Below are 11,751 nucleotides of genomic sequence, written 5' to 3' on the forward strand. Positions count from 1 at the left end.
GATTTGATTGGGTTTTCACTCACAAACGGGTCGATTATGAGTGCTTGAACGGTTGAACCCTCTCGTACAAACAGCCCAAAGTCCTAATGTGATAAAATTTTCTCATTATTATTATTATTATTTTTTTTTTTATAGTTTGAATTTAAGAAGTTGGGATGAACAAAGTAAAAGTTGATTCATCGGTCCAATTATTGAAGACAGCTGATATTACCACAACATGTGTGTTTTTATAACGGAGAATTTTATCGACACCAATAATCTCTAATGGATGTGAGTTGACCATTTTATTTATTTTCAAGTTTGACAATAAATAAAAAGCGATGAACTCCACAATAAACACTTGAGAGTTCGACAATAAAAGTTGTAATTTGACAATAAATAAAAAGCGAGGAGTTCGCCCAAAGTTTAGTAACTATTTAAAAAGAAACCCCTTTGTCAAGATCTTTTAAGTAATTTTTTTTTAATATATATAAATAAAGGGAAATGTTTAACACCCAACATTTTGCCCAACATGTTTTGTCCTACATGGGTTAGAAGTTTTGGAATAAGTTGATTTTTAATGAGGATGATCTGTGTGGTGAGGAGATCATCCTCACAAAAAATCAGCCCATTCCAAAACTTCTAACCCCATGTTTACAAGTTTAAAAATCGTGGATCGTCCATTTTTTATAAATCATTTGTGATGGGTTAGAAATTTTAGAATAGGTTGGTTTTTGATGAGGATGATCTCCTCACCAGAGAAATCATCCTCACCAAAAATCAGGAGATCATCCTCACCAAAAATCTACCTATTCCAAAATTTCTCACAAAAAATCAGTCTATTCCAAAACTTTTAACCCATGTAGGACGAAACATGTTGGGTGCCGAACGAGACTCATAAATAAATGGTAGTACTTAATAGTTGGAGAAGAATAGGATAAAAAACAATAGAAGGTTTAAAAAATATATTTTTTGGGCACACCAAATACTTCAAGTGTGATAGAAAAATATAGTGCGGTAACATCAAGTCATCAACCATCTTACGGAATTATGGCAAATACAAAAATGGCCCATTTAATGAAAAGGCTTGGTTAGAATAAAGCGAAAATTACAAAGTGACACAATGGCGTGGTGGCCATCACATAACCGTATATACTTTTACTTGTATCTCGAGAAAAAGCATCTATGATTATGTGTGTGCCACCACATTATTTGTGTAAACCTTATGTCATTCCAGCATTAATCATTACTTACTAAAACAGTTCTGTATTTTATGGTTTTTTCTATGGGTCCCGTTCAGCAACAAATATTTTGGCAAAACATTTTTCAAAACATGGGTTAGAGGTTTTGGAATGGGCTGATTTTTGGTGAGGATGATCTCTACGGTGAGGAGATCATCCTCACCAAAAATCAGCCCATTCCAAAACTTCTAGCCCCAGTTTACAAGTTGAAAAATCGTGGACCGTCCATTTTTGTAAACTATTTTTGATGGGGTTAGAAATTTTGGAATGCGCTGATTTTTGGTGATGATGATCTCCTCACCATAGAGATCATCCTCACCAAAAATCAGCTCATTCCAAAACCTCTAACCCATGTTTTGAAAAATGTTTTGCCAAAATGTTTGTTGGTGAACATTTCCCTTTTTTTATATATCAGATGTGTATTTATGGTTAATTTGATGAATTTACCTTAATGCCCCCTGCGTTGAATGTATAAAGATGGACTCCCTTTTGGCCAAAGATGATATTCATGTACCTGAAATTATATTATACCCTACCCTTATTGTAAAGGACCATTTAAGTTCCAACAATGTTGGACCATCAGCAAGTTTCCAGGGATCAGTGCAAGTTTCCTTGTGATTAGTTTTCGAAGGAAATTCTTAAGAAACATCTATCCATATCAGCCATAGTTAGCCATCTGATGTCCCACCACATCATACACCATAAATAATCTATCAATGAGTATAGATAGTGAAGTGGTTCTACACCACCCATTTTTTGTGTTTGTAATTACACTCGATATGGGAGTTTCATATTGGTAGTTTGCTTGGTTGTCAACCATCATCGCTAAAATATTAATCATCATCAAATAATGATGAATATTTTTTCGAAGGCTACAAAACCACATGGCAAACAATAAAAATTAGAAATAGAAATATAACGATTTGCATGATTCAACAATGTAACTCTCAATGTTCACAGATCAAATAAAAAATATAATCACTATTTTCTTTCGAGTTTTATAACCTTAGAGATCTCTAGAAAATATTACATAATTGTCTTTTTCATAATCCTAAAAAATATGGTTCAAGGGCTCTGTCCTTGAGCCCCTGGATAGGGGTATGCTGCCCCTTACACCTCTACATAGTGTACCCCTAACATAATATAAGACATTTACACACTAGGGATATCAACCTATTTACTTTTAGAAAGAACTGAAAGTTGAATAACATTGGAAGGTCAACTGAAAATAATTATGCACCCAGTTAATGTATTGTCTAATCTTCTTGCCAAAAGTGTCAAAACTTGAACACCTAACGTAGATATCGAGCCATGGAAATAGAGATTTGTGGTCTGATGAATCAAACCATTCAGGTGTGCGAAATGTCTTTAAACATATTGTTTGACCATCATCATCCACGTAGTCTAGAAACTTAAATTTTCAGGGAGTTTGCATCTCCTAAATAGAAATTTTTTCGTCAGCTCTTATTTGGCTTCATCCCAATTGCATTGTTATATTAAGATAGTTTCCTTGAAAGGAATAGAAGTCTTTTTTTGGAAAAACAGAAAGATAAAAATCACTGTCCAACTGGTACATCAAAGAAAATTATCTACATTGAAACGTGACTTAGTGGTTGATTATTAAGAAAAGTCATTCATACTTTTAACGTAGTTGAGTACAGCAAGCCCTTTTGTATCTATTACTCACTTTCCTCGCTTAGGAAGGTTTTGAATAAAATATACAATATAAAAATGTGAGTGAGATGAGACAAGCGTGCTTGTAGCCATTCGCCCAGACAATATCGTATCATAGGCGAAATATAATAATAGACCCAAGGATACTGTATCATTACATCTTGGCACATATTACAGATGCAAGGGTGGGACAGCATTTTGTGGGTTCCACCAAAGAAATCCACCCCAAATCTATGACAGATAAAACAACATTGTTATTTCTATTATTATACTTTTGGTGGCAAGACTTGCTAGATTGTAAAATATATATTATAGAGTTTGCGAGGACCCTCTTCGGGGTTAAGGGGTATACAAGGAAAGAAAATAAAATTCGACAGTATTATTAGCAAAGACTAGGTAGAAGAGCAAAATCAACAAACTTAGGGGTATTCTTGGAAGAATGGAGAAGTGAAAAAGTAATAAGGTTATCTCGAGATATTTTCTATATAGGGGGATAAAGATTGAGAAAAAGGGGATGAAGCAATATAATACATAACCGTTCTAATCAAATTAAAGGATTATGAAATTGAGCATATGACCATTGTTGTAAATATTTCAGTACTTTTTGCAAAATACTTATTGTTTTCATGAAACATCATATATAATTTCCCATGTGCTAAGGTCTGGTAGTACATTCATACTTAGTCATGTTTTCACGACATACGTACAGGGATGTGTACACCACACCAAATTAATTGCTTGGCAAGTCATGTACGGTACCATGAGAGCGATACATCATGTTGTGGACTTTGTCCTCTCAATGTGGATCACATAAGGTGAACTTGATCAATGCAAGGAGTATAACATAAAGTAAGGTTTAGTGGCATGGAAAACAGTTGTGTTTGTAATCCAATTTTTTTGAAAGATGTTAGGTACCTACGGAAGAGGTTGCTTAAGCAAGGTTGCATACAAGGATCGGCAAATTGTTTGATTCGTGTTAGGAGGATGTCACACTCATTATCTTGTGCTGCCTGACCTTAATATGTCTCAGTACCAGCCAGGCTCTTAACATACGTGCATGATTATATCTTCTTTTTTTATCGGTAAGTGGGGCTATGAAGGGTCCCACCCTTTTCATTAAGGATGTGTTGATTAAATAAAAAATCATTTTCCATGGAATTTGAAATTCATAGAAAAATTAAAGTAAAAAAGGAGTAGGGTGGAAACATCAAATTCCATTGTTTGATTGCATTTAAAAAATATTAGGGAAAATAAATAGAGGAAAGAGAGAGAGAGAGCAGTAGGGTTAGGACTGAGGGAGGATGAGGTTGGTTGTAGATGGCATCGACGATGACTATGACGATGATGATGGTGGGGAAAAAGAGGGGAGGACGTGAGGGTGGTGGCGGTGGCAGCAACGGAGGTAAGGAAAGAAAAGAGAAAAAAATAGAGAGGTGACCGACAATGATGACAATGGTGACGACAATAGTGGCGATGATGACGACGATGAGGTTGAGTGTGATAGTGGTGGTGGTGGGGAAGAAAAAGAAGAAGATATTTTGGAGATGAAAATTTTAGATGAATTTCACTTTCCCACCCATATGGGTGAAAAAGTGAAATCAATGATTTGGTGGACTTTTTGATTGGGGTGGAAAATGAATTTCCATAGACATGTGCAATCAAACACATGAAAAATGTCATTTTCCACCCTATTTTCCATGTGCAATCAAACATATCCTAAGAGAAAAAAAGCCTACATCCAGGTACAAGAACTAGTTAAGTCCTCTAACAAAATAAGCGACAATTCATGATTATATCTTCTTAGTCCTAGGACTTTAAGGAGAAGAAGAAAAATTGCCTCACGGGGATCCATAGTAAAAATTGGAACCTGTTGAAACTGAAGGATAGGAGAAATAAAATAAAATCATCTACGAAATATTGCGGACGACAATTTAGATGTTACTAGATCACTATCTTAAACTCAAAAGATTGCTACCTTAAATATAAAAAGAAAATGTTGAAGTGACATTAAAAATGACATCAATTCACACATTGTTGACGTGGATGTGTGTATGGAGTCATAGATGCTTTTCATCAAGATATGAGTGAGAAGCATATATATAGTTCTGTGCGCACCTCCATGTCAGCAATGTGTGAATCAATGACATTTTTAATGTCACAGCAGCACGACTCTAAATAAAATACTTGCTAAGCTAGTCACTTGGTTCTCATTTGTATAACCTAATCTAACATTTTAGTTTTACAATATATAATTATTTCATCATCCTCCAAGGATTCTATTAAGTAGATGAATTCAATCAATTAAAACTGAAATATAATCCTCACCCAAAAAGAGACAGATAAATTTTCTAGGGCCTAATTGAGGATCTAAAAAGTAGGAAATGTATGAGAGAAGATACAACCAACATTGATAGCCAAGAGCTACCTTAAAGCGCTCACTTTTATTTTTTCTATAGGATTATCAATTAAAAAAGAGAGTTCGAGGGAAGATGTTGCCATAGAATTAGAGTTGCATAGTTAAAATGAAGATTTGTAAGCTAGCTCCCCATTAAAATGGGGAAAAACACTTCCATTTTCGAAAAGCCAGCCCCGATCATTTATTAAGAGAGGTACTAAGGAGTGGCCAGAAATTGTCGAATCCAGCCCTAAAACTCTGAATGTCACCAATTTCGGGAGGTGGATGAGTGCTAGTGGTTTTACTTATGTAGTTAATTGCAAAAGATGATAAAATAAGTAGGATGGATACTAATAATAAAAATAAAGAATGAGATGGGTTGGAGAGGTTGGTTGAATCTAATTTAGAACAACATTAAAAACAGCAAAATACCAAATATGGTTCTATGGCTCCTATTCGTCAAGATCAAAGGATCCACATCTAGCCAATGTTTATCGAATTCATTTTTAAATTGAGAACAAGAAACCAAGGGAGAAGTTTAGAAAATTGATTTCTCTCAAATTAGGATTGTAATCTAATTTTTCTTTATAATTTAGTTGTAAGTATTAAATAATATCAATGGTATGAACTTGTTAATGTAAAACTTATATATATATATATATATGTATAAGAGCTCAATAGATGAAATTTTCAAAAAAGTCCTTGCACAGTTTCATTGTGGATTGAGGGTTATGAATTGAATCATCAAACTTATTAATTGTACTTTTAGACTGTCAAGTGGATCAGACTATAAAAATAAAACATAAGATGATAATAAGATTAATTGGACTTCAAAATAAAAATAAAAATAATTGTACAGAGAAAGATGGATCTGACGTGAGGAGGTTTAGTTGGGGTAACAATGCTAGCAATCTATCAAAAAAATCAAGGAAAAATAACAATATAAATGGATTTTAAGATGAAAGGGAAATGTTATAAAATAGACAATATTATTAGTAAGTTGTACTTTATTGCATCATTACAAGTTAAAGGCTCTAAAATGACAAGAAAAATGTTGAAAATGATGTGGATGAGATTAAAAAAAAGAAAAAGAATTAATGACATGTCTTGAAGGAGATATAGGTCTAGATAGATTTCCCAACCCAATATTTGAAGTAATATATAGAGAGTGATGATGATCAAATCATCCACCACACTAGCATACCTTCTTCAATCATAGTATTTTATATAATCCTTTGACAACTATCACAGTATTTTATTGAAGATCAAGGAAGCTTATAAAATAAAATTTTCATAATTTCTATCGACTAAAATACTCTAGGTTTATCTCAGCTTTCCTTTTCATCGAAAAACACTTATCCCTTGATGAGCCAACATACAATAATATCATAAAACTGATCCCTTGATAAGCCAATTACATATAATTATACCACATATTTCTTCTAGTTTGTACACTCAAATTGATCAAAACATTGACTAAACATCTAAAAATCACAAGAATTTGACTTTCAATCAAAGACCTCAAGATATACTAACATTCTTACATATTTTTCATGTAACTACTACACACTAGTTCTTCTAATAAATTCTACAAGACTTCCAAAAATATCTAAATGAAAAAAATGCTAAAATACCCCATAATTAGAATTAGGTTCAGGTTCCAACATTTATGTTGGCTGATAGAAGAGTAAGATGTATTTCATTCTAAAACAAAGATGATATAATATTTTTAAAATGCTAAAAATATTCAAATCTCCTTGATAAGTTTGTGACAGACATGTCCGCATTATGTTAATAGTTTTTCATCTTAATGTATGCAAAAAAATACCAGCGTTTACAGAATAATATTTGTTGGTTCTTCCTCTTTTCATTGTGATTTTTTAACATTTTGCTTATGCTTGCATTCATATAAAGCAATCCAAAACCAAAACTCACTAGGGTTATGACATGGAAAATTCATAATTTGTGACCCAATCTTGTCATCGCTATCATCTATTCAAAATGATAAAGATGACTGGACTGGACTTGTATCATAATAGGAAAGAAACTAGAAAGCACATTCATCTGGTAAAACAACTTGAAAAGTTACAAGTTATACATTCTGACATATAATAGTAATAGTCTAAGAGAGATAATCATACTTAAAGCTCCATACATAAGTAAAGATGAGTAGATGGTCCACATTTATATCACACAAGTTCAATTAAAGTTCACCCCTATCAACATATAATGAAGATGGAATGTTTGAGGGATCAAGTGACCTTAAGTCCAATCAAGCAAGGCGTAGATCGTGAGAGCCATATCCTCCTTCTCGAAGAATTGGCTGGCTTGGTTGCAAGCGGAGAGCAAAGATGTGTGATCCTCCATTATTAGCCAATTCAAGCGCAGATTGATAGTCCCCGTTGTGATTGGCAAATACATAATAGGGATCCTCATTTCTTCCTTCCTGAGCCTAAAGATTTCCCAAATTATCAAACGAATTATTCTTTCTTCTAATACTCTAATTGAAATGAGAAAAAAATAACAAACATAAAAAACAAAACAAAAGCCAAGAAAAAATTATATTAATTATTAAGATGCTTACTAGTTCACGCATGAGATTATTGTGGACTTGTTCCAGATGCGTTACCTGCAACCTCATAGAATGAAGAAGTCCAGATGTTATTTCTGGCCAAAACATGGAAACAAAATGGAAGAAACATAGAAATTAACAAAGATATGTTATACCTTCTTTCTGTATGTAGCAGACTGAGTACGTATAACCTTCAACTGTTACACAACAATGAAGATTGACCTTGTGAGCTTAATTGAAAAAATGAAAACCTCATAAGGAGGAGATACAAGAAATTGTTTCACGGCCGAAAAGAAAAGCTCTATTAACGGAAAACGAAACACACAAATAGGTTATAGAACTCCATGGAAGGAGATCCGATCCGAGCTCACAAAAATTAAAAATAAATACATAAATAAATAAACTTCAACTCTAACTGTAAAAAACGAATTTTCTTAATAGAATATCAACGCTTAAGAAATTTGAAGGATTCATCCTTGAATCCATGGGAGGAGATCCTAAATCACAGAGATCAAAACTTTAACTACATAAAAAATCATCAAAACGAAATTTTGGAATTCTAACCAAAGGAGATCAGAGTTCAAAGGACTGAAATTTGTTAGATTTATTTCATGCTACAGTAACGAAAAAGAAGATATTTCCTAGATACCTACTAGCTTTAAAGATTCACTTAAAGAGAAAATCTCACCTTTCGTTCACGAACAATATTCAACGAATGTTCCATATTTTGCTCAAGACCACGCAGTACGTCGATGCTCAGCTCGTTGAGATCTTCTCCCATCCTCTGCCTATCAACAATGCCCAAATTAACTTCATCGATACAAGAAAATGTAACACTACTGCAAAAAAAAAGAATAACAACAAACACACAAATCCATATACAAGATGCACTTACTTCTTACAAACTATATCAATCAAAATAAGAATTTCTCCGGCAGAAACCTTCATATTTACCTGATTTCTTTCCTTAGCCTACGATTTATCTCCTTCTGCTTGTTCAAGTTCTCTTGCATTCTCTGCAGATCCACAGTTAAATACGTATTTCACTTATAGAGCAAAAGCCGGTTAGAACAGGAAAAAGAGAGATCAAAGAGTGAAAAAAGACTGACAATCACCTCATAGTGAGTGCTCCACAAATTGATCCTTGCTGTTTGCTGATACCGATCAAATACCTTCTTCGTTCTATAGATCAACACGAATCAAACAGGAAAAACAATGAGAACAACCGATCTAGGGTTTTTAAAGAAGAATAATTAAGGAAATGCAAACAAAGATTGATTGAGAGTGAAAGATAGAGTTGAAGAGATTCAACCTATCCGATCTGTAAACTTACGTGACTGTAGGACTGATGTATTCTGATAATTTTTCAGTAGCAGAGAACATGATGAGAGAAACCTGCGCATCGCAAAGAACACTAAGCTCTCGAGCTTTCTTTATGATTCCTGCTCGTCTCTTCGAGAAGGTAACCTGCCTGTTCGTAGGATTCTCTATTCTCTTAATCTCAATCTTTCCTCGCCCCATCTCTTTTCTGCAACTCCACCACCACAGATGATCGAATCGATGGTGAAGTTCAAGAAAATACCTCCACAGATAGAAGATTTTCTTGATAATAAGCTCGAGATGAAGAAAAAAAAATATATCTATTTTTGATAATCGTGACCAAGTTTAGTGTTCCATTAATGGAGAAATTTGCCGAATTCGTGAAAGAGTTGCAGGTACTGAGAACGTGTCATGTCTTGCCAGTTAAAGCATCCGTCGCCATACGAAACTTACCCTTTAAAACTGTTCTCCCTCGCAAATGGTGGGACCCACCGCAACATCTACTTCACACTCTTCTTATTTTGGTTTGGACTCTGTATTATTGATTGAGTTACACTCCACAGTGGTATCCCGTTATGATAACAACATACGGTGGCTACGTGACGCGTTTTTGTTGGAAAAATAAATACATCGGGCTTGGTTAAGAGTCCAATGTATTTTTATACTCCTATCAAAATGTGCCACGTAAACGACGTCCCTATTCTATAGGAACGGGACACCTTAGTGGTTGTGATTCTGATTGATTTTGGGGTGTTGTGTGCTGTCCATTTCATAGGAAAAAAAAGTGGTGCTGTTTAACTTCAGGAGAACGTACTCCCTAGGGTGGTCCACAGTTAGGGAAGACTGATGTGCACCGCAACCAGCCCCTTTAGTATGGGTGGAATAGAGAGTTTTGCAGTATGGGACGATCTCAACCGTTCAATTAGTGACTGATTTGGTTAAAGTTGTTTGATCAAAGCGGTTAAAGATATAACAATAATGAGATTGTCGAGGCTATCTAGTTTTGGTTTGGCCCCAGTCCTCGCTATTCATCAGTCAACAAAAGAACGGTCAGAAATGGAGTAGAGATATTGTGGATTAATCATGTTGATAGATCATGAGTTCATGCAGCCTATCTGATTTTGGTTGGTTTTGACTAATTAGTCAACCTACGGTATGACCAGGAAGGGAGCATAGCTATAGTATTTGGAAAAGGAACAGTTGGGCCACGTGTGAGGAAGCAGTCGTCTGAGAAAAGTTCTTAAACAACTTCAAGCCTACATTATCAAAGGCAACTACTCGTTCTAGCCGGTTAAATCCAATCAAGAAACTGTTGATGATTTTTCAATTAAGTACAGAATCTGGTAACATTTCTAACCCTTCACCTTCAATACTTTATTTTATTTTTTAAATTCAAATTACAAAGAACAAGATAGGGTTTTAATTGAGGTTTTATACTGCAATTCTGCTAAGAAACAGACACAAAAAAGCATTAATATATTTCTTAGTAATTTTCGCGGTATTCTTTATGAAACTTTCTTGATTTTGTCGGAATAAACCAAATTCAATCCTCGTTGAATAATTACAAAATCCAAACTGTATTACTATGACTCCTGGGATCATTGGATACTAAAAAAATTTTATTGACAAAAATAATTTATTATTTTCATCAAAAATTTGTTATAATACAATTAATTGGCACCCATGCTACTATGAAATATGGAAATGATAGCTAGACACAATAAAAACATTGCTTATACAACTTTAAAGTCTACAAATCGGTCGAAACTATCAAAAATTGAATTCAAGACATTTGAAGTCAATAGAGATCCTAAGGGTTAAACGAACCCAAGCATCAAGAGTCCTTTAAAAGCACACAATAATTACTTTTCCCAAATGTGAAACGATAGCTCAACGTAATAAAATGTATGCATAATCATGAGCAACGATGGTGTAACATGTATAGTTCATCAAACGTGCTACTTTGTTGGGCAAAGAGATACACATGCGTGAGAAAATACTTTTCTCGATGATCAACACGTGTTTTAGCATGTATACAGTTATATAACTTTACAAGCTAAAAATCTATAAAAGAAGCTGGAACAAGAAAGAAACACATCCAATATTAAATTCTACATTTTTTTGAATTTAAACTTAATTGGTTGTCAAAGTATTTTGAAGGAAATGATTAAAATGCCTAGAGGGAAAAAAGTAAAGCAATAGGTTCGAACCCTTTGGTTTTCCACACATATAAACAATAAAACATTGTCGTGCTAGTGAAATATCCCCAATTGAGTCTCCAAAAAGATATTTTCTGAGGTTCAACCTCAAAATACATATATAAACAAACTACAAATTCAACCCACGAATTTGAATTTAATGTGAAGAGCTTGCATCAATGAGAAAAAAAAGTAGAGATTTGTTGTTAATTAATAAGGGTATTAAGTTTTTAGATCAACAACAAATTTTCACCCATGTTAAGTGTTTCACTATAGTAAATAACTTCAATGTTAGCAAACAAAGTTGCAGCTTGGTGTTGGTAGAGGGAGAAGTTTGGTATATGGGTGTATTATTGGCTTAAATTTCAGTAG

The 11,751-nt window shown here is 33.9% G+C and overlaps 1 protein-coding gene across 4 annotated transcripts; it reads right to left on the reverse strand.

Moving 5' to 3' along the window:
• Positions 1 to 7,325: 7,325 nt before the first annotated feature.
• On the reverse strand, positions 7,326 to 9,573 carry LOC147408859 (agamous-like MADS-box protein TM6). Of its 4 annotated transcripts, none has more exons than XM_086422927.1 (7): positions 9,195 to 9,573; positions 8,977 to 9,043; positions 8,816 to 8,877; positions 8,550 to 8,700; positions 8,017 to 8,058; positions 7,874 to 7,918; positions 7,326 to 7,735 (listed from the first exon to the last, which is right to left on the reverse strand). In XM_086422927.1, exons 1-7 carry the CDS (start codon positions 9,380 to 9,382, stop codon positions 7,562 to 7,564), a joined length of 729 nt encoding a protein of 242 aa, XP_086279053.1. In that variant the 5' UTR covers positions 9,383 to 9,573; the 3' UTR covers positions 7,326 to 7,561. The 4 variants fall into 4 exon arrangements, with proteins under 4 accessions (XP_086279053.1, XP_086279043.1, XP_086279059.1 ...); XM_086422917.1 differs by having other exon boundaries at positions 7,326 to 7,741; XM_086422933.1 differs by having other exon boundaries at positions 7,326 to 7,741; positions 8,550 to 8,649; positions 9,195 to 9,561.
• Between the last annotated feature and the right edge of the window lie 2,178 nt (positions 9,574 to 11,751).

This window comes from Akebia trifoliata, chromosome 2 (genome assembly GCF_017979445.1).
Source record: "Akebia trifoliata isolate Shusen 1 chromosome 2, ASM1797944v1, whole genome shotgun sequence".
NCBI classification, from domain to species: Eukaryota; Viridiplantae; Streptophyta; class Magnoliopsida; order Ranunculales; family Lardizabalaceae; genus Akebia; species Akebia trifoliata.